This window comes from Rana temporaria, chromosome 5, assembly GCF_905171775.1.
Source record: "Rana temporaria chromosome 5, aRanTem1.1, whole genome shotgun sequence".
In the NCBI taxonomy this organism is placed as follows: Eukaryota; Metazoa; Chordata; class Amphibia; order Anura; family Ranidae; genus Rana; species Rana temporaria.
In genome coordinates, this window is record NC_053493.1 from 178,553,835 (window position 1) to 178,577,882 (window position 24,048).

At 47.8% G+C, this 24,048-nt stretch overlaps 1 protein-coding gene across 2 annotated transcripts in view; it reads right to left on the reverse strand.

The window, feature by feature from the left end:
- Nucleotides 1–24,048, reverse strand: part of CCT5 (chaperonin containing TCP1 subunit 5) — a 244,834-nt gene that overhangs the window by 187,833 nt on the left and 32,953 nt on the right. For both annotated transcript variants that reach the window (XM_040353424.1, XM_040353425.1), the window contains exon 2: nucleotides 23,844–23,904. In XM_040353424.1, the coding sequence (XP_040209358.1) occupies nucleotides 23,844–23,904 (61 nt within the window). The remainder of the gene's footprint in view (nucleotides 1–23,843; nucleotides 23,905–24,048) is intronic.

The window sequence follows — 24,048 nt, forward strand, 5'->3', positions numbered from 1 at the left end:
ACCATGGTTTCTTCCAACTTTCTCCCATTTTTTCAGGTTTGACCTAAAGAAAAAACTAGGGAGAGAAGAAACAAAACAGGGAATCCAGAATGAGACCCGGTCTCAAACAGACAGGACCCCCCTCACCTAGGTGCACCAGGAAGGAAAGAGTGACAACCCATGCCCTGACAGGCCCCCATGCCACGGGGGGGGGGGGGGGGGGGGACAAAAAATGAGACCGAGAGAGAACCCATGAAAAAAAAAAGGTACCCTCACCCCTAGGGAAAAAAAGCAGACTCACACTACTGCTTCCCGCCGAGGTCCTGCTGGTGCCCGTCCCTGTCTCCACTGCTGATGCCTCCGCAGTCTCCATCGCAGAATGTCAGCGAACTCTGTGGCATCCACGGCGCTTCCCGGACTCCCATAGCGCCGCTGCGCCGGACCAGGAAGCGGAAGTAGGCCCAGCGTCCGCCCTACCCCTCCCTCCTGGCACGCCGGAAATGACGCGCCTCTCCGGCGACCAGGCTACGCCAAGATGGCGGCGCCCGCGTTACACGACACACCTCCCGGCCACCGAAGGCTGGCTCCACTGAGCACCGGGAGCCCGAGTGCCATCACCGCCACGCGGGTGGTACGGGAGAGCGGACAGTCTCCAAAGGAAATGCCCGAAAAAAAGGTAGGAGAAAGAGTCCTCTTTCAGGAAGCTCCTGAGGTATCAGACCCTTCCCCAAGAAGATGTCCCCTCCGGAGGAGGAAACAAAAACTGACAAGTGCAAGGAGGGGCCCTCCTTTTAAAAGGTTGAAAGAAGGTGTTTCCTGATGGAGTGGGAGGAATCATGATATCTCAAGGTGCTGTCCTGAAAGACGCCTCGGGAAAAAAGGGATATCTGGAACTGTCTTCCCCTGTCTGCGGCTTGGCGATGCAACTTAAAAATTATATGGCTACCCCAGATATTATATACACTTCATAATTCCCCGATCTGGATAGGCCAAATATGGTTTAAGAGATTTGAATCACTTTTCAGGGAATTAATGTGGAAAGGGGGACAGGCCAGGATTAGTCTACAGACTATGCAGCTCCCAATTAAGGAGGGTGGTATGGTGGTTCCACATCCGAGAACATATTTCTTGGCGTCTCAGTTACAACATTTAGTGGGCTGTGGGACTCAAACCTTAGGGAATACCAGCGGTAGATTAATGTTGTTGACAGGGGCCCCACATGATACACTCGTAGAAGCCCTGGAAGCGGACTCCTTTCTCTATAAATGCCAGACTTTAAAATTAGCTAGTAAAGTATGGCAGACCGCGAAGGCCCTATTGGGATAAATCGGGGTAACAGTTTGCCCCACTCTGGTATAATAAGAACTTGACGGAATTGAGATCTAGAGAAATCTCTAGAATGGGAGAGACAGGGAATAAACCGGGTATGCCACCTCTATGAGGTCAACCTCATGAAAAGTTTCTCAGACTTGAATTCAATATACCAAACAAGACGTTCTATAAATATTTGCAGATCAGACATGCTCTTCAAGCGCAGTTCAGGACACAGTTGATTGAAAGGATTCAAATCCCAGCTCTCCTAAAAATAATTCAGACACACTTCCAAAGGGCCAATCTCAGAACTGTATAGTAAGTTGGGGGCCAGAGTAATAAATCAGATAGGAACCTCTAAGCCGAGAAAGATCTGGGGACAATAACCTTAGAACAATGAAATAGGATTTTAGAGGGAGGGACATTGGTTTCAATTTCTCCTGCACAGAGACTGTCCCACCTGTTTCTACTCCATAGAGTCTACCATACTCCCAATTTATTTTTTAAACTGGGGTGGGGGCAGAGTGATGAATGCCTTAGATGTAAGGCAACAGGCGACTTCATACATATGGTTTGGAAGTGTTCCAAGCTGTTTAGGTATTGGGTGGAGATAACGGAAAGGGTCAATAAAATCTTTAAGACCTCCCTGGAGCCAGTGGCTAGGACCTGCCTCTTAGGGAGTATAGAAGACCATAGAGTCGCATCAGGGGTCCAGGAAAGGGTGTTGAGGTGCCTATTCCAAGCACGAAAGCTAATTGCACAGAGATGGCAGGCGCGCACACCCCCCCCTCCCCCATCAGTAAAAAACTGGGTAGAGACCATTAATAAAATGATCTGGAGCGAAAGCGTGGCCTTTAATAGACAAGGCAACTATAAAAAGTTTGAACGAATGTGGGGGCCTTGGTTGAGGGAAATGGGGTGCCCTTTGTAGGGGGCTGCAATATCCCCCCCTAGGCCCCTCCATAAGAACTGGGGTCCCTCGCCACTGCTAATAGAACTTACTGACAAGGGCGTATGGAGCTCTGTTATCCCTTAACTGCCTCTGTTTGATGCTTTCATATCTTACTACTTGCTCTCTTCTCCTTCCCCCCCCCTCCCCCTTCTCTTTACTGTGTTCTTCTATTTCTACCTAGAGCACTAGCACTTATAGATGACAGACACCTACCTCCTTTTTGAGTAAACATAGTAGGTATACACCAAGACACTACGACTATTGGGTCGGGAGGGGGTGGAGGGAGAAGGGTAGGGTAGACCAGATTAAATGAATACTATTGTAATGTATTGAATGAAATGGAGCAACAATAGTTCTGCCCTGTTGATCAGCATACATTTATTACCTCCTGATTAGATCATTGAAATGCACCCAGCCCCCATCTCCATCAGTATAAATATATGCATCCTTTTGCCCCCAAAAGAGTAAATAAGGCAAATAAGCAGGGGGCTCATAGCATCTGGGGCTCTTTCTACAAGTGGAAGCACTTACTCTGCACTGCAGCGATTGCACAAAGCAAGAAACTATAAAATCCCTTGCCATTTATAATAGAGGTATACTTTTTTTTTTTGTTTAAAAGACAGTTTTTACTTTTCCTCCCCTTTCTAAAATGCACTCTACCACTCCTGACAGCTGTGTCTTCTATCCTTAAAAACTGTCTTATCTCTCTATCTATAGTAATTCTAAAGTCAAACGAGAAAGAAAGAAAAGAAAAAGAAAAAGAAGAAAGAAAGAAATCTTTACATCCACCATCATCATGTGCAAGAATAGCGATACAAATTGATTTATTCCTCTGCTCTTAAAGCAGAGGTCTGCACGTCCCTTTAAAAATGAATTCAGCAGCTACACCGCCCCGCCAGCCTGAATCCCGGAAGTGACATCACAACACGGAGCCTCCACAATCCCATCCCAGCCACCGGCCAGCGCTGTACACATTCGGTGCAAACGGGACTGCTACAGGACTCAGATCTCCACCATCAGCTCGTGATGTACACACTTTGCCAGAACTAATGCGGATGAAACACATTTAACCCTTGACATGCCCAATTATCTACTCAAATGTGAGTGTCTTTAATCCCTTTATATTAACCACTTAAGCCCCAGACCAATATGCAGCTAAAAGGACCCAAGGTGTTTACAATTTGGCACTGCGCTGCTTTAACTGGTAATTGCGCGGTCGTGCAATGTTGTACCGAAACTAAATTTGCGTCCTATATTTACACAGCTTTTATTTTATGACTGCCTGTCTCATTTCTTGAGGTGCTTAAATGGCAGGGCAGTACAAACCCCCCCCCCCAAATGACCCCATTTTGGAAAGTAGACACCCCAAGGAAACTGGGGTTATTTGGGGGGGGGGGGGGTTGTGCTATTTTGGCATTTTATGGCCTTTGAAACTGATGGGTAGTAAGGAGTGAAATCAAAAATGTATGCCCTTCGAAATCTTGGAAGGCAGTTCTTGGTTTTCAGGGCCCCCAAAACATCTGGTAGCCCGTACTCAGAAGAAGCAGCAGAATGTATTTTGGGGTGCAATTCCACATATAACCATGGCATGTGAGCAATAAATCATTTAGTGACAACTTTGTGCAAAAATAAAAAAATAAAAAGTTTTTCATATTCCTGCAACTTGTGTCAAAATATAAACTATTCCATGAACTCGACATGGCTCTCAGCAAATATCTTGGGGTGTCCAATTTCCAAAATGGGGTAATTTGGGGGGGGTTTGTGCCATTTTGGCATTTTATGGCCTTCGAAACTGATAGGTAGTGAGGAAGGTAGTGAGGAGTGTAATCAAAAATGTACACCCTTAGAAAGCCTGAAGGCGGTGATTGGTTTTTAGGGGTCCCGTACGCGGCTAGGCTCCCAAAAAGTCTCACATGTGGTATCCCCGTACTCAGAAGCAGCAGAATTTTTTGGGGTGCAATTCCACATATGCCCATGGCATGTTTGAGCAATATATCATTTAGTGACAACTAAATGATATCGCTCCCAGACGATTACCGACCGCCGCATGTACCAGGGGGGGGGGGGGTCCCGATCGGACCCCCGACCCAAGTCTAGGCAGGGACGTACCGGCACGTCCATCTGCCTGTACGTGCCCTTCTGCTGACGTATATTTACATGCGGCGGTCGTGAAAGTGGTTAACCTCCCTGGCGGTATGATTGTCTGGAATCACGTACCAATAGCGGTACAATTTTGCAAGAAAATTTGGCGTTTTATACTGTAGGCCTGCAATTCTTAGGAATAACTCATTAAAATCTGAACAAGAGTCTAGTAGGCATCCCAGGTAGGATTTTTTTTTAAAAAACAAAATTATAAATATAATAAACAAACAAATAATATATTTATAATAAAAATTATTCAATAATGTAAAACTCAAAATCACTGAAATTTGCTTAGTTGCAGAATTGTTGCGGTCATTACTTTTTTTTTTTATGACGAATTTCCCCACAAATCGCCATTGCACAATTCTGCAAGTGATTATAAATTATCGCTGTTTTCTAGCTGCTCTAAAACCATTTTTGACATAAAGGGACACTTTTGGTTGCTATGGACAATCTACAGTTTGCAGTCAGACAGTTTTTATTATATAAAACATGTAGGGCACTGGGCAGACTACTGGGGACAAGGGGTGTGTGTATTTTTTACATACAGTACTGTAATCTAAAGATTACTGTATGCAATGTGTTTGTTTACTTTTAATTTGGTGCCGTTCTCCGCCCCCGTGCGTCGTAACGTCGCAGGGAACGGAGATCGTCGGCACCCGGGGACAATGTGAATCGAGCGAGTACCCGCTCGCTCACACAGCGGGGATGCATCGCAGGATCCAGGGACAAGGCAAGTAACTTTGTCTGTGGATTCAGCGAGCAGGTAAGCTGCGCCGCTGCACATCTACCCCGAGCGTGACTCGGGGATACCGATAGTAGCATGAAAAAACATCCCGAGTCACGCTCGGGGATACCGCTAAAGAGATTTTAAATATGCTGTACTTGGGAGTCATTCTCTTGTTTGTTCAAGAGCCTCTTCTAGCTTTTGGGACTGGCAGCCATCTACTAAGTCAGCAACTTTCCTGTATACCTCCTTACATGGACTATATACCATAAATGTACTCCTATTGATTTTAACCCCTTCCCATTTATATATTTTATTGTTTTTTAGACATCTATATGCAGAGTGCGCCATATCAACCCACTGTTTTTTGTTGTGTAAAAAGGTTGCTTGATCTGTATGCACAGATCCTCCTTCCACCGACCAAAAAATGTCCAGATAAGACAGATTTACTGGAGTCAGGTGTGTATTGCTAGAGAGCCCCACCTTCTTGGGAGAGTGCATGTGATCAGCACAGGGCCAATCAGCATTGTCCAAAAGCAGGGTGGATAAAAATCAATGAGAAAAAAATGTTATTTTTATCAAATTTTAACCACTTCAATACCAGGCACTTACACACCTTCCTGCCCAAGCCAATTTTCAGCTTTTAGCGCTGTTGCAATTTAAATGACAATTGTGGGGTCATGCTACATTGTACTTTTAACGAGAGGGCCCGTGGAACCCAGAATCCCTTAGAAAGTATGGCGATACACCTGCTTCAGCTCCCAATGCACCCATGTCTAAAATCACACTATGTCCATTAGGGGCATAGGATAACTGAGGAAAAATAGGATTTTTTGTACTCACCGTAAAATCCTTTTGTCGTACAGCCTTTACAAGTTTTGACATATGGGTTATGTTCCTGTTCATAGGAGGACTAGGCAGAACACGTTAGATATTTAAATACATGATACATTAACAGAGCTGAACAGCCCCGCCCAGGGGGGCGGTCCCTCCGGACATAGCCCTCCTCCCAGCAGCATGCAGCCTCAGTTCGTAACAAGCAGTACAAACCTAAAAAGGAGTGGTGGGTGCTGTGTCCATCCATGGACGACAGAGAAAAGGATTTTACGGCAAGTACAAAAAAATCCCATTTTCTCTTATCGTCCATGGACAGACACAACCTTCACAAGTCTTGACAAGTGGGAAGTCCCCAAGCAGTGTCAAAAAACGAGGGGTGGGAACCGTATGTAAAAACAAACAGAGCTCCTCAACGGAGGAGGTGCAACTTTAAACAGCCGCCTGCAAAACCTTGCAGCCAAAGGAAGCATCTGAAGATGCACTCACATCAACCTTGTAAAATTTTGAGAAGGTATGAACCTGGAAGAAGACTGCAGAGCCCTCAACATAGCTGAGATGACCGAGTCGGAAAGACCTCGATCCCTTAATACCTGGCTTTCAATAGCCATGCTGTTAAAGCCAGCAACTGTAAAGCAGGATAAAGTATGGGACCTTGAGACAGAAGGTCCTCCCGCATTGGCAGCCGCCAGGGTGCATCTGCCACAAGGCACACGAGATCGGCGAACCAAGGACGCCGGAGCCAATTTGGAGCGATTAGAATCATTGGGATCCCCTCGGTCTCCACTCTGCGGAGCAGATGAGGAAGCAACTTCAATGGAGGAACGTGTCTGCCCAGGAATCTCTGGACCTGGCCACGAACCTTGACACCTTGCGATTGAGGCGAGAAGCCAGGAGATCCACGTCCGGTGTGCGCCACCTCTTGGAGGAGTTGAAACTAATGTAGACGGCCGGCATGTTATTCTGCCCACCGCAGGATGCGAGTGACATCGGAAGCTGCAGTCGAGCTCAGTGTCCCCCCCCCCCCCCCCGATTGTTGACATAAGCCACCGCTGTGGTGTTGTCCGACTGGATCCTGATTGGGCGACCTTGCAACCTCCTCGACCATGAGGAGGCACAGCCTGATCGCTCGAAGTTCCAGGACATTGATAGGCAGACGGGATTCTTCTAGGGTTCAGCGACCCTGGGCCGACTGGACCCCATTTGGACAGGATCTCCCTCTGCAGTACTTGTGTGGAATTGGGCATATGAAAAGGAGGCTACCACGAGTCCCAGGACTCGCATGCAAAAAACGGAGAGACGACCATTTGAGGGATGCCAACAGCTTCACCTCAGACTGAAGAATCTGCAATTTTTCCAGGGGAAGAAAGACTCTCGCCTCCGAGGAGTCCAGATTTAACCCTAGGTATTCCAAGTGCTGAGTCGGTACCAGGACCTACTTCTGGATGTTTAACACTCAACCGAATTCTCGGAGGGTCTGGCTGGCTATAGTCACATATACCTCCAATTCTGAGCCAGAAGATCGTCCAAGTAGCCCACAATGGCAATGCCTCGCTGTCTCAGTAAAGCTAGAATCGGGGTGAACACCTTGGTAAAAAAAAACTCTTGGTGCCGACACTAGGCCAAAGGGAAGAGCCGTCGATCGCAAAACGCAGAAACCTCTGGTGTCCTGCGCAAATTGGGACATGCAAGTATGATGTCCAAGGATGCCAGAAAGTCCCCCGGATGGAGCGCAGCAACCACTGAATGAATTGGATTCTATACGGAACTTCCATACTATTACAAAGGCATTTAGGGCTTTGTGGTTCCCGAAGGAGGACGGTGTCCGTCCAATCCTGGACCTCAAAAAGATTCAAATAAAATCCCTGAAACCTCTCGTCCAGCGGTACAGGTAAAAGTCACTCAGCAAGTCTTGCACTGCCCCCAATAGGGCAGATCGACAAGCCCAGAAGGAGAGGGAGATTTGAGGGAAAGAATCTGTTCCGGACAGGAAAGAAACTTGATACCAAAAAAAGTGACCACCTCGCAGACCCGGCTTATGGCACGGCTCCTTCGCCTTGGTGGACTGAGGGAGGAGAGAGTGCTTACCTCCAGTGAAATCCTTAATGTCCTCATATACAAGGCCATGCACTAACTGGTCAGCCAGTCTTCCACACTCTGGGAGGGAGCCGATGCTCCTCTACAGTCTGGTACAATATCTTGCCCATTCAGTAAGAGTCTGAGACACCAGAATTGCAGCCAAAATAGGCCTCAACGCAGACCCCAGCATGGTAAACATGGAGCGGGTCACCGCCACGGACCTTCCATCAGTATATGGTCCTTAAATGTAGGGTGTCCCCTCTACCGGGAGACTGGTTACCTTATTCAACCAAGCTACCGGGGGTCAACCACCGGGGGAGAAGCCCATGTCTTCAAGCGGCTGTACTCAAGGGATAACAGACCGCTAGGCACAGAGGGACCAGAAAAAAAAAAAAAAAAAAAAAAAAAAACTGCAGCTTTTCCCATTCCTTATCCAAGAAGAATACATAAGGAAAAAAGAAGGCCCAGATACGTACTCCATAGCACACCACAGACAGCTCTCAGGGACCAATTCAAAGACCTGAAAAGTCAACCCTCCTTGCTGCACTAACGGGGGGGGGGGGGGGGGGGGTTACCCAGGGTCTCACCAAGCCAGCAAGAGACCGATCAGCGCCGACGACCGCCCTCTGTACACAGCAAGTGTGAGGAAAGTCTGAGGAGAATTGTGCTGCGCGCCGTTCAGGAAGCCAACACTAGAGGCCAAAGACCCACACCAAAATGGCTGCCAGACATCAGAGGAAAAAAAAAGGGTGCGGCCACAAGAAAAACGTCCGGCAGCAATATCAACCTGCGCCACAGCGTGGCCACGACAAAAAAAGCCTCCAATGGGAAAATACAATAGAAAGCAGCAGGCATACCAACAATGGCGTTGCCAAAATGGTGCCGGAGCACCGCAATGCGGGCGAGTCCAGTGACCCTGGGCCAACTGGACCCCCCAGACCGGTAAGGCTGGCGTCCGTCGTGACCACCATCCATCTGGACAGAATTTCCTTCAGCAACACTCAGTGTGAAATTGAGCATACGGTACTGCCCAGGACTCGCATGCAAAAGGCCTTTGGTGCCGATGCCAGGTCAAAGGGGAGAGCCACAAATTGGTAGTGGTCTTCCCCGACCGCAAAGTGCAGACATCTATGAGGCTTGTTGCATATGGGGACATGCAAGTATGCGTCCTTGATATCCGAGAACACCAGAAAATCCCCCAGATGTTCTCCGCCGCTTCCGGGTATGGTCTTCGGGACTGGGCGTTCCTATTTGATTGACAGGCTTCCGACGGTCGCATACATCACGTCATGAGTAGCCAAAAGACGCTGAACGTCGGTGCGGCTCTAGGCGGCGCCTGCGCACCGACGTTCGGCTACTTTCGGAAAATCGTGACGCGATAGATGCGACCGTCGGAAGCCTGTCAATCAAGTAGGAACGCCCAGTCCCGCAGCCCATACCCGGAAGCGGCGGAGAAGATGCATCTCTAAAACGGTAAGTAGGGCTTCGATTTTTTAAAAAACTACCCGATGCCCCTTGACAAAATGAGCATCAATCCAAGGTTAAAAATTAACTTTTTGGGTGAACCTCCACTTTAAGGGCAAATCCATCAGGGCCTTCTTGGAAGATTGGTCCGCAGACCAACACTTTAGCCAGAGCAGACAGTGTAAAACCACCGCATAGCTTGAGGCTCTGGCCAGCAGAGGAATAGTGTCTAAGGCCGATTCGCAGACAAATTTTAGGCCCTGTACCAACTGGTCGGCTAGCGCTACCTCGCCAGAGGGAGCCTGACGTTCTTTTGACCCATTGCGCAGCATCTTTGCACAGTGTGTTTGACACCTGGGCCCCAACCATCGTTGGGCGCACGGCTGTGCGCCCACCACCGTGCATAGGTTGCGGGAGATAGCTCAGCCTTCTTGTCCGCAGGGTCCTTTAAAGTAGGAGCCCCTTCCACCGGAATCGTGGTTAGCTTATTTAGTCTGGACACAGGAGGGTCCACCATCGGAGGATAGGTCCATGTTTTCAGGAAACTCTCCTCAAGAGGGTAACGCACCGCCTAATTTTTTTTAGGAACAGAGAAAATCTTCTGCGGTTTGTCCCACTCCTTGTATAAAAGTTTGTCTAGATAAGACACACAACACCTTAGCAGTGCGGGTTGGCTTACGGAACCCGAAAAGGGACAGACGCCTCTGTTGCTTCCGCAGACTCCTATTTTTAGATTATCTCGCACTGCGGTGATAAGATCACTTACCAGAGGCTTTTCACATGCTGACCCAGATCTGGATTCATGCTCACTGTCCGGCCGATTTTGGTCCGCATCCTCAGATATGTCAGAGCCAGGGCCATGAGCCCTGGACTCTGCTCCGCATCCGAGTTGTCCCCAGAAGATGGGAGGGGGCGCTTTTTACACCCCATTTTCCCCACACAACGCTTCCACCTTGGCAACAAAGGCATCTAGGATTGCCAACATAGCGTCCCATAAATAGGGTGCAGGGGCATCAATTGCTAGCCCAGGTGTTTTAGGGGAAAAGGCGATTGCTTCTGAAGCCATGCTGACCCACGCGCTTGACACCCACAGGGACTCTAAGGCAAGGTACAACAACCCACCCTCCTAGCTGCGTGAGAGACGAGGGGTTCCCCCCCAGAGGTCTCACCACCGTTGAACAATATAGTACGGCTGCCGTCCACTTCCTACTTGAGCTGCTTCCTTGTCAGCCGTCAGTCTGACCATGCCGCAGCATGTGTCTGCAAGCTTGTGCCGTTTAAATCATATGATACGGCGTGGACCGCGAGAAAATGCCCACTGAGCGGCAGATAGAAGGCCAAACAACGCCGTGGGCCACAAGAACATGGCCGTCGAGCGGCAGGTAGAAGCAAAACACACACAGCGTGGACCACAGGCAAAATGGCCGCCGAGCGGCCAAACAAGGCGAGGACCACAAAACATAGCCACGGAGCGGCAGATCGAGGCCAACCCCAGCGTGGACCACAGAAAAAATGATAGCATGGAGGGAAACACAGGTAAGCAAACTTTTTCATGGCAGCTCATAGCATTTGTAAGCGGACGTACAGCACAGTTCCCTCACAGGTGGAGCCCGCCCCGCCGGTGAACCCCCGGCCCCAGCAGTCAGCCTAGCTCAGAGAGTCCAGGGAGGGAGGGAAGGAAGGAAGGAAGGAAGGAAGGCTGGAACCCCCTACTCGACCTCTGCAAAGCAGGAACAAAAATGGTTTCTGGATAGCCACACTCTGAACAAGTTGTAGCCTTTATTAAAAAGAGGACAGCACTACAAGTCACAGCAACATAAAATAAAACCCAACTTCTGACGCGTTTGCACTGAAACTAGTACTTAGTTATGACCAAGCACTAGTTTCAGTGCAAAACGCGTCAGCAGTCGGGTTTTATTTTATGTTGCTGTGACTTGTAGTGCTGTCCTCTTTTTAATAAAGGCTACAACTTGTTCAGAGTGCGGCTGTCCAGAAACCATTTTTGTTCCCGCTTTGCCAAGTGCATTGCCTGCACCCGAGTTGTCTGCAACAGAGGATATTCATCTGGGTTCCCATCTGGAGCGGCTACTCCCTTTTCCCCTACTCGACCTCCCTGGGAATGTCCAGCTATGTCCTCCTGCCAAAGCAGGGCATTACTACTTCCCCTTCCTGCGTGGATTCTGCTGGAAACTTCTCAAACAGACCATCTTCCGCATGGTTATGGAGGCGACTGTTGGCCCAGCCACTGTGACTCTGCCCTATAGACCAGTCATATGCTTGCCCTGGAGAGTGTAGCTTACCAGCAACCCGTAGAGTGACGGGCAGGTCGTGGACGACCCAGCGCATAGCTACGGTCGGCACATGCTCGATGGCCGAAACTGGGGAGACAAGGATCTGGGATCCAGCCCGTCACCCAGTCGGCGGTTGATCGTAGATCACAGGAACAAAAAAAAATAAAAAAATCTGCGAGATGCAGAGAGAGGGGTTATACCCAGAGGGACCACCCCCTTGGCGGTACTGTAAGGTGTGTGATATGTTTAACATGTTCTATAAGTTTCTGCCTAGTCACTCCTGAATGAAGGCCAATACCCACTTTGTCAAGATTAAGGCTGTGTCCGTCCATGAACGAAAGAAAATAATCCTACAAAACATCAAAAAAGTCCACCAAAAGAGTGCAAAACCTTCATGCAGCTGCTGTGCGCCAACCACCAATTGATAATGCCACTTACCAGAATCTTAAAGCCCACAACTCAAGAGGTCTCAATCGGCATTTAGGCTGCATTCATACCTGAGCGTTTCAAAGTCGTGCATTTTTACCACATTTACTGCGTCTTTGTTCAGGTCACCCAATGTAAAAGGCAGAAAAACGCCTCATGTTCTTTTTTGAGCTTAGGGCGTTTTGCTTCAGGTGAAAAAACAAACACTCACACGTGAACAGGTGCCATTGAAATTAATAGGATTTTGTTTGTTGGGTATTTTTCCAGGCGTTTTACGGATGGCATGGATGGATAACTCCAGCACCCTTCCCGTTACACCTTAGCAAACCACTCGCTCATGAATGGCATTGCCCTAAAAGTGCCTCTGCGTTTTTGGAACGGGTCAGGGACTCTCTCCATGCAAGTCTTGCGTGGGTTTCGCAAGCAAGACTTCAATGGACTAGCAGCAATGGACTAAAACGCAAGTACTGTCCTTTTACCGCAACGTTGCAGTTTTTTTGGCTTTACATTTACTACATATAGCTTGGTTGCTAAGCTGCGGGCCAGGAACTCGGCCGTGTCCTTAACCGACGAGTCATCAGCTATAGAAAAGGAAAATAAGAACTGTGGGTCCCCTTGTTAACCACTTCCTTACCATAGTAGGTCCTCGACTTGGGGGGGAGCTGCATGATGCCTGCAGCTACAGGCATCAGATATAATTTTCTGCCAGTAATGCACAGCAAGAATGATGATACCGGCAGTTCTGCCGCTTGATCATTCTTACAGGTGACAGAAGGGAATGTCCCCCCTCCTGCCGCCATCCAGTTCTTCTCCAGGCTCTCCCATGCCATCGGGGACCCTGAGAAAGAATCGGCCGCCGTTGGATGACGACCATGGAGATTTCCAGCCCGGGCTGCTGATGTAAACAAAGCTGCGATCGTGGCTGGCAAGCATGAGGTCGGTGAATTTTTTATTCGATCTCACGCTTTCCAGCCTGGAGGAGAGATGTGGGGGTCTTACTGACCCTGCATCTCTCCATAAGGAGGACCTGTCATGATAGATTCCTATTACAAGGGATGTTTACATTCCCTGTAATAGGAATAAAAAGTGATTAAAAAAAACCTCCGGGTAGCTCACGCTCAGAAGTGAGCACACATGCACACTCAAGTCTCTGCCTTCATATGTAAACACTGTTCAAACCACACGTGAGGCATCGCAGCGTGCTTTACAAACGCAAGCAATAATTCTAGACCTAAATTTAAACTGGTAACCTGTAAAAAAAAAAAAAAAAATTTAAAGCGTCGCCTATGATATTTAAGTACCGAAGTTTGGCGCCATTCCAGGAGCGTGCACAAATTTTTAAAGCAGGACATGTTTTATTGAAAATTCATGAAACTTTTCCCAAAGAAAAAGCATTTGAAAAATTGTGCAAATACCGTGCAGGATAAAAAGTTGCAATGACCACCATTTTGTTCCATAGGGCATAAATTATTACACACACACACGCTGCAATGCTTGGGGCAGCATGTAATGCGTGTCAAAGCAATATATGGCAATTGGGTTAACAACCACTAAGTAAACCAAGTGGGTATTCAGAATACCGATGGTAGCTGAAACATATCGCACAACTTTCTGGGTGGGCTTGAGAACATCACCGCCAACCTCTGCCCTACGCACAATTCGTCCAATGGGACGTGTTTCAAAAAGGCATCAGTGTTGCCTCTTGGAAGATGTCCCATTGGACAAAACGTGTGTGGAGCAGAGGTTAGTTGACATTATCATGGCCGCCCCGAGACAGCGGGGCTGTGTGATATGCTTGTCATACTGTTGTGAGCACCTACTTGGTTAATGTTAAAAAAAAAAAAAAAAAAATGTACTTCACCAAGGGTTTACCTTGCTTATTCCTTGTATGTGTTGCTGCCGAGACCAGTATAGGAGAAGCGATCCAGTGACAACTTTGGGGCATGCCATGAGAGAGTGAGGTTTGAAAGGAAGAGAAATGTAAAAAAGTAAACTGGATAGTGGCGCTGCAAAATAAACTGAATGACCAGCTGGTGTTCAAGGTCCCTGTGTGTAAACAGGTGTTGGGTATCTGGATTAAGGGTGGATCCAATGGAGTGAATCCCCCTTCGTGTGCCCCGCTAGGGCTGTATAAATCCTTCAGATTACCCGTTTATAATGCCAATATGTTTTTGCCACATGGATGGCGGTTGACAGGCATGTCACTGTGGATGTACGTATCACAGATGTGGGGTCCGGTACACTGTACGGTGTATGTGTCACCACTGAAGTGAAAGAACAAAAAAAAAAAAAAAAAAAAACACACACAAAAACTTAAGTCAGGACCCTGTGCAGGCATCAAGGGTCGTGAGCAAGTGATAAGTGGAGCCAATATGTGAGCTCTTATAGGTGAAAAAATGCAGTTATGATAAGTGCATACTCATAAAAAGTGAAAGGAAAAATAGGCCCCCTAGAATGGCACAATGCTGAATAATCCCAGGCGGCTGAGTATGTGATAATAGAAATAATAAAAAAAAAGGTGGTATTAATGATTATAAAGTCTCATAACCAATGATATCCGTGGATCCTGTGCAATTAGCAATGTATAAAGTGCAAAATTGTAGTTTTATCAAAAACTCCAACTAAAATAAAGATAAATGCAACCTTCAATATGTATGGACCCAAATAATTTCAAAAGACCATATCAAGTCCAATTAAATAAGATGATTCCAAAGTGCGACGTGACACAGGATAAATGGTGACTATTAGGTGCCCATCTGCTATATTCCAATATTGGTGACTGCTGTGCTCCCCCTCATAGGTCGCCACTCACCAGAAGTAGTCACCCCCAAGGGGCAAAAAGCGGATGGTGGTGGTACCTTGCCGGTTGTTGTTACACGGTCTCCTGTGTTGGATCCACAGCGATCTCTTATGGTGCCGGGTTGCAAGATCTCCACAGATATATATCCAGTATCAGTAGTGAGGTCACTCAGAGCAGTTGGGAAGAGAAAAATCCACATAGTGTAGTAGGTTCAAGTTTTTGGAGAAGCCCAAAAAATGATTTTTATTGTAAAAATAAAAATATAAAAAGTGTATAATCAAACACTTTGCCAAGGTCCCTGAACAGTGGGTACCTTCCACAATTAGCAAAAACGGTTTAAAACAAAAATCAACAAAAGAATAAAATAAAAAAAAAGACTGCCCACACAGCTGGCCGCCTGTATCTCACTTGGCTGTATATTTCAAACTGCCGCCGCCATTTATGGTAGGTGTCATCTTTCACTAGAAAATTAAGAACCCTTTCACACTGAAGCGCCACTAAAATAGCACTAAAGCGTCGGTCATTTTTTTTAAGGTCACGTATTCAAAAAAATATATAAAAAAACTCCCGTTGTGTCGCTTTTGAATCACTGCCCATTCATTTAAAAAAAGCAGGGAGAGCTTCAAACCTATCCTAAAGATTCTGGTCGCAAGCATCCAGGCTGAGGATTTGCAATGCTTGGAAGGTACAGGCTACACGCTCAAAGCTCCTTCTACTGGCCAGCAGTACTACTCTATTTGGAGTGCCAGAATTCTTCTCTTTATATGGCAAATGAATGGCAGGCAGTTTTCAAGCACCATTTCCAAAACGCCTTAAAACTGCCTCAGTGTGAAAGGGGTCTTAAACTTGAGTTGTGGGGTCTACTCTAAGCATTAGGCAAGCGGCATTATAATCACTTGATGGTTGGTGCACAGCAGCTGCATGAAGAGTTTGCACAATTCTGGTATGCAGCTTAAAGTTTGTGGCATGTATCAAATTCCCTGTAAAGGAAATTACTGCCGTTTTGTCTCCTTGCTGCAACGGTCATAGCCATTTAGGACCTCTGAACATGGTCACCCTTTTGGGATGCTACATTTTACTTGGCAAGACTGATTTATTTTTAAATATAGGCACGTCAGCCTTAGACAAATTTAATGGTGCCATGCTAGTAAAAAAAAAAAAAAAAAAAAAAAAAAGGGGGGCGTGTCCTGGCTATGGAGGAGTGAGGGACGTGCTCTGCCTCAGCTTCGTTCCACCGCCGACTAAACTGGCACTATAAAGGGGGTTGCTTCGATCCGCAGGCTCCATCCATGTCCCAACGACTGCGCCAGTCACCCCAGCCGCCGAAAATAGCTACCATGCAGGTACAGCTTGATTCTTACTTCCCCGGGACCCGAGGACAAGGCATCCAAAATGGCGCTGACGAGGAAAACCTAGAAGACGGCGAAACCGCCTCAGCCAGCCGCGGCTGCGACAAGGCAGCAGAAGGTACCTCTCTCCGCTGTCTCCCCGGCCTCATCTCCGGGATCGGTAAGCTATTCAGCTCCATCAGCATCCCCAGGAGGGCGCTCGGAGGCCTCAGACTTCATGGGGGGTGAAGAAATCAGGCGCCATATCCTGTCCCTCCCCACTAAGGAGGATATAGAGCGCTTCACTAGCAGGGTGGAAAAGGCATTCACTGAGGACATTGCCCAATTAAAGGCCGACACTTCTCACCTGGGGAGGCAGGGTAGAAGCTTAAGAAGAACGGCTCGAGGAGGCTCTCCCCACTATTGCTCTGCTGCAATCTAAATGTCATAAACAAGATCAGCGGATTGAGGCACTGCTGTGCCAGCTGCATGGCGCTTAAAATCGCAGCAGAAGGGCCAACATCAGAATCAGGGGACTCCCGGAAGCCACGGCCTCCCGTGACATTATCCCCACGCTGCAGGATATTTTCAGAGACATACTGGGCCTGCCCGCAACTGCCCCTATTGAACTTGACCGCGCTCACAGGGCTCCGAGGCCGCCATCTCAAGATGTGAATGATCCCAGAGACATCATTTGTAAATACACGCTCAAAGATCGCATAATGCAAAAAATGCAGGACATTTCTAGACGCACGTTAATGCAACGCAGGGCGCTTCGCCCCCTTCTGACTGCGCTCCAGGATGCAAGACTGACATATCGTTGGGGCTTTCCTTTCTATTTACAGGCGACTAAGGATGGGAAGCAGGTCACGCTGCGAACGAAGGATGACCTTCCACACTTGGTCTCTTCTCTGGGGCTAGATCCCGTGGACTTCCCGGACTGGAGACCTATCTGAAGCCTCAGCGATGAAGCTCCCTGAGGGGCAGTTAAACGCAAGTCGCAGGAGAGACCGATAGCGCTCGACTCCTGACCCCTTGGTGGGCCCTTCAGCATCTCAAGACTGATGGAAATGACCCCTTTAATCACATGTTTGACGGTTGCGGTTCCTCTTTTGGATCCAGGGTGGCGACCCTACCCCACACTTCGCACTCTTGGACACACCCCTCTTTCTTGCTGTTTGGAAGTGCACTTTACTCAAGCCTGGTGCCTCTGTCCTTAGCCCTTATATCTGATTGTTGGCACTTGCGCTTGGATCTGGGTAGCGTCTCCCATCATCACTAGCTTAGTTCCCCGGGTCTGAACTGGACTTCCCATATCTCCCCCCCCCCCCCCCCATGCTGGCACGCGATCCCCACGTAGGCCCCCCTATTTGGGTGTAGTTCCCTATTGGGACTTAGAGCCAGGGCATGGGGCTCCCACCATAGAGGTGGCGGGCCTTATGCTAGGCTTACAGATGTTTTTTTATGTTGGGTTACAATTTACGCCATTTTATTGTGCATATCACGCATTGCTTACCCATGTTTTGTATATGTTCTCTGTCCTTTCCCTCGCCTTTTTCCTCTCTTCCTTCTCTACCATTTCCTCTCTTTAGGAGCATCACCGTACCATCTTGTACGCTTTCGGACGGGCCAGCGGCTCTGGCAGGTCCTTCTCCATTTTGATCCACCATGTCCTCGTTGAAGGTTGTATCCTATAATGTAAGAGGCCTCTGCTACCAGGTAAGCGAAATAAACTATGGTGGGAACTGAAGAAATTAGGTGCTCAGATAGTTTTCCTGCAGGAGACCCATTTTACTCCCCAATCCATGCCCAGGCTGCCCACACCCCTATATACGCAGTGGTTTCATAGTACTTCAGCCTCTAAATCTAGGGGTACTGCGATCGCGATTCATAAGACTTGCCCCTTTCAATTGGTAGATAGCAAGCTTGACCCGCAAGGCTGCTATGTTTTCGTAAAGGGCATTATAGCAGGGAAGAAGTATACGTTTGCCAACACCAACCAATTGACTTTTATTGATGCTACTTTAGACCTTCTGGCTGACCTAAAGAGGGTTCTGTTGTCCTCGGTGGGGATTTTAACGTTAGCCCCGACCCACTGCTAGATACATCTAGCTCCCGACCCACTGCTAGATACATCTAGCTCCCGACCTTCTCACTCTTACGCTCATCTTAAAAACTTTCGTAAGACGCTTGGGTCCCACCTTTTGCTGGACAGTTGGAGGGTTCTCCATCCTACAGATAGAGACTTCAGTTATTACTCTGCTGTGCATTCTGTGTATACTCGCATTGACCACATTTATGTTGACCGCCCCACACTGGAGCTCCTGCAATCCGCGTTCATCGGAAATATAATGATCTCTGATCACGCTCCGATCGAGATGACTTTCACTCTACCGCCGGGTTCCCATAGGACCTGGACGTGGAGATTGAATGAGAATCTGTTGGATGAAGATGATTCGGCGGTGGCCAGGGTGGGGGGGAAGTCATTACTATTTTTTTTCAAAGAAAACGCCACAGAGGGGGATCAGTAAGGGAGTGTTATGGGAAAGTCATAAGGCGGTAGTAAGAGGGGAGCTAATCTCCCTGTGATCCAAACTTGAAAAAAAAAAAAAAAAAAAAAAAGAACGCCAGGCAGATTTCCAAAGGGTGCTGGACGCTCTTCAGGAAGCAGAAATACAACACAAGCGTAATGGAGGCCCTGGGGAGTTCAAGAGGCTGACTGAAATGAGGTCCCCGTTATTGAGACTGTTGGACCGACAAGTACGCAAACAAACTAGATACTTATCTTACAAGTACTAAGAGCATGGCAACAAATGTGGCCGCATGCTTACACGGGCACTTCGTAAGAAACATGCTCAGGACCATGTTCAACAGCTCCGTTCCCCATCTGGAGCGGTGGCGACTCGGTCCTCTAAAATTGCCTCAGGGTTTCAAGAACATTACTCACAACTTTCAATTTGTCCCCCGACTACCCCTCAAACACTCTGACTCCCAGATCGGTGGCTATTCGGGACTACCTAGCTTCGGCAGGTGTCACACCCCTGACCAAGGATCAATGCACTGACCTGAAGCTTTCCGTTACCCCCGGCGAGCTTGAGCTAATCGTGAAATCCCTGCCCAATGGGAAGAGTCCAGGCCCAGATGGCTACACCAAGGCCTATTCTACAGCTTTCTTACCTATCCTGGTATCCCCTATGTGTAGCTACTTCAACTCTATTGCTGAGGGTTCCCCTGTTCCTTCTGAGGCGGTGTTGGCCCATATCACAGTATTGCCAAAAGAGGGCAAAGATCCAATGGCACCTCAAAGCTATAGACCTATATCCCTTTTAAATGTAGACGTAAAAATGTTAGCGAAAGTCCTTGCAAACAAACTGAAACACATCGTGCCCCAACTGATACACCCCGACCAGACTGGATTTATTACTGGGAGGGAGACGAGGGACAATTCTATTAGAGCCATACAACTCATCCACTGGGCCCGTTCCCGTCCTGACCAAAAGACGTATACAATTCTGTCGACTGATGCCGAGAAGGCCTTCGACCGGGTAGACTGGTCGTACCTGCGAGTGGTGCTTGAGGCCCAGGGGTTGGGACTGCGCATGTTGACATCAATTACGGCCTTATACTCCACTGCGTGCGAGCAGGTCAGGGTAAATGGGGTGCTCTCCTCCCGGTTCCTGATCAGGAATGGCACGAGGCAGGGGTGTCCCCTTGCCCCCCCCCCCCCTCTTTGCCCTGGTACTAGAACCCTTGTTGCGTACCGCGAATACAGACATTAAAGGCCTGAAGGTTGGCAACACTGAACACAAGCTTTCAGCTTATGCGGATGATGTGCTCTTTCACATCTCAGAGCCATTAGTCTCGTTGCCAGTCCTGATGGGAGAACTTCAGCGGTTTGGATCACTTTCCAACTTCAAAATTACATTTTCAAAGTCGGTGATTCTCCCCGTAAAATTGTCCCCGTCCCTGACCGACTCCCTGCAAACAGCTTTTCCTTTCACGTGGGCCAAGTCTTCCTTTAAATATCTAGGCATCCAACAGACCGCTTTGACACCCTGTATACAACCAACTATCCCTCCCTTCTTGCTGCGATTAAGGAAACCTGACCCAGTGGACCAAGACTGCCTTTACCTGGCTAGGCCGCATAAATATTATTAAAATGACTATTCTACCGCGGGTACTTTTTTCTTCAAATGTTGCCGATACCTCTGCCGAGAGCTTTCTTCACCCGAATTTCTAGTTTGCCATCTGGGTTTGTAAGGAATGCGCATAAACCCCGCATAGCAATGCAGATACTGAAGCGCTCTAAGCGGACTGGGGGTTTGGGAGTCCCTGACATAGCGAGGTATTATAGAGCGGTCGCTCTACAGAGGGTCCTCAACTGGCGTTTCCACACACAATCCAAGCTCTGGGTCTCCCTTGAAAAATGTTTAGCTGGGAGAAACCTAGCATACGCACCATGGCTGTCCAGGGAGTTGTCAGACACCACCTCTCCATTGATAATGCACGCCCTTTCGGTCTGGGACAAGGTAAACGCTGCCCTAAACCTCCCCCCCCCCCCAGTGTCTCTACTGGGCGGATTTCTTTGGTTCCCTCCGGGCGAACACATGGCTTTTTTGGCCCTTGGGTGGAAGATGGAAACGCTAGTTGCGGGAAGCTCATGAGCAACGGCAGACTTCTCAGCTATGAATCTTTACAGGCCAGACATGCTGGCTCAGGGATGCTTTTTTGGAGGTATAGGCAGCGTCACACAATTTTTTTGAAATACATGGTCACTCTATTAGAGATATTACTTCCCTCACGCCAGGGCTCGACAAATCCCAGGCGCCAGGTCGCCATGGCGACTAGAAATGGTGTCCTGGCGACTTGGCTTGGAAGGTAGACTTTTTTTAGGAGCTGGCGCCATCTGGTGGCGAGCCGTTGGTATTACAAGTTATTACCACCATATGTGAGCTGGCGCCATTTGGTGGTGGCCGTTGGTATTACAAGTTAAGCATTACAAGTTAAACAGCAATTCTAATGTCATTTATCACTATTTTCACTGCCATCTTCCCTCTAATTAGAACCCCCAAACATATATATTTTTTATCCAAACACCCTAGAGAATAAAATGGCAATGGTTGCAATACTTTGTCACGCCGTATTTGCGCAGCGGTCTTACAAGCGCACTTTTTTGGGAAAAAAATTACACTTTTTTTAATTAGAAAATAAAACAGTAAAGTTATCCCCATTTTTTTTTAAGATTATGAAAGATAATGTTACGCCGAGTAAATTCATACCCAACATGTCACGCTTCAAAAGTGCGTCCGCTCGTGAAATGCCGACAAACTTTTACCCTTTAAAATCTTCATAGGCGACGTTTAAAAAAAAAAAAAATCTACAGGTTGCATGTTTTGAGTTACAGAGGAGGTCTAGGGCTAGAATAATTGCTCTCGCTCTACCAATCGCGGCGATACCTCACATGTGTGGTTTGAACACCGTTTACATATGCGGGCGCTGCTCACGTATGTGTTCGCTTCTGCGCGCAAGCTCGTCGGGACGGGGTGCGTTTTCTGGCTCCTAACTTTTTTAGCTGGCTCCTAGATTCCAAGCAAATTTGTCAAACCCTGCCTCACACCATTTGAGCGCCTTTTAGTAGACGAAGACCCCCTGATCTTCGAAATGTACCACCTATTAGGCTCTGCCACCATAGACCCCAAGCCCGCACATATACGGGTTTGGGAGAGAGATTTACATCTTCAATTCTCCGATACTCAGCTGACACACATGTACTAGCTCGCTCACTCCAGTTCTGTGGATTCTAAAACTCAAGAAACAAAATTATTAACTTTTGGCGCGCTGGTACAGGGTGCCAGCTGACTTGGCCCATATTTTCCCCTCCGTGTTGGATCGGTGCTGGCGAGCATGCGGCCATAGAGGCACGCTTCTACACATATGGTGGGGCTGCCCCTGAATCAGGCCATTTTGGGAAGACAAACTCCAAATAAGATTCTGGACCTGAACATTCCCCTTTCGCCAGAGCACTTCCTTCTCCATGTCCCTCAAATCCCAATTAGTAGATACAAGAAAAGTGCATTACCGCATCTTCTAAACGCATAGTCCCCAGCTACTGGAAACGCTTGCAGGTTCTGACAAGGGAGGAATGGGTGGCCAAAGTTAATGAAATTAGAGAGGCTGAACACTGGATAGCGACCTGTAATGGTACCCTGGATTGCTTTAATTCAGTGTGGGCACCTTGGGTGGCGTATGTGATCGACTCTGGGGAGGTATCCTCAAGCCTAGATCTGGCACTATTGGAACTAGCCGAACCGGCCCTTAGAACCCGGGTGGGGGTGATTCCCTGATGAGAGGATGGCTTGGCCTTGGACCTGGCCCGCTCGATGCAGATTCGAAGACTTCTACTTTACTAGCAGGTATGCTCTGAACCATCTCCCTTCTCTCTCCCCCCCCCCCCCCCCCATCTTTTATTACTACTCTCTCCCCTTTCTTCTTCTATTTTCAAACTCTTTCCATCCATGTGTAGCCTCGTGGTGACATGGTCTAGGAAGCCGTTTTTATTTTTGTTTGATCTCCAAGGACCGATGGTTCCATCACTTAGCAAGTGTGAGGAAGGCCCACGATGTAGTGTGGATATCCTTACTCCCTCTTGGCAAAAGCATGCATCTTAGAGGTGTTATGTGCTGGGTAGAGCCCCGGTGGAGGTTTGACCCACGTATTTGGCCCACCTCCACTGGCATCAATGCCAGCGAGCCACACCTTGGAGGGACAATTGCACCAGTGGACCGTTTTAGGTCTAAGATCAAGTTACTATGCTCACCATGCCACTCTGAGGCTGCTGAATGTACAGCTGTATTATCGTTGTTTTGTATTTGTCTTCAAACAAATAAATACAGATTTTGCAAAAAAAATAAAAAATTAAATGCTTGGCTAGAAAAGTGCTAAATTCTGAGGACCCTGGGGATCAAGTCCAAGCCCGACATTGTAGTGATGCACAGTACCACTTTTTTCAACAGGAAACAATTGCGCACTGCGTCCAGGTAAATAAGGTAACCAAGGCAACATGACTGGATAGCATGCTAGGCTTGACCACTCCAAGGTCCCTTTTTAAAGCCACTGCGTCTAAAGCTCCAGGACCCGGACATCACGCCTAAACCCCTGCCTCTTCACGTGTCCTGGTTCGACCTACGGTACACACAGAAGTGACCCTGATTTGGATGCCGTCCTGGACTGCAGACTGAATCTGGAACGACATGTTCCCTGGATAAGTGACAAGGAGGGTGGGAGAGGTCTTTAATCTGTTTGGCCTGTGTTTCCTGTAGGAGGGAATAACCTAATCATAGCTCATGTGGCTGTCCTTGAAAATGATGGGGAAAACATAAATTATAAAATTTCCAGAAATCAATTTAGTACCATAGAAAACCAATTCTTCAGCATATCAAGAGTTGCAGTCATTTTAAATAGAAAAGCACTTCCTGCAGTAGTTCTGGTGATTGAGAGAGATTAAACTTACCATTGGGTCCCAATGATGTTCTTAAAGTGTTAGCAACTGCCTTAGCCGCCATGATGTGAGACTGGAAAAGGGTGGGTGGGGGAGAGAAAAAAAAAAAAAAAAATTATTGTCATGACAAAATTTCATAGAAGCTACCGGTAATTCAGCAATGCAACAAAGTTCACTACTGAACAAAATACTTTATGTGAAGTTACCAAACACGTTA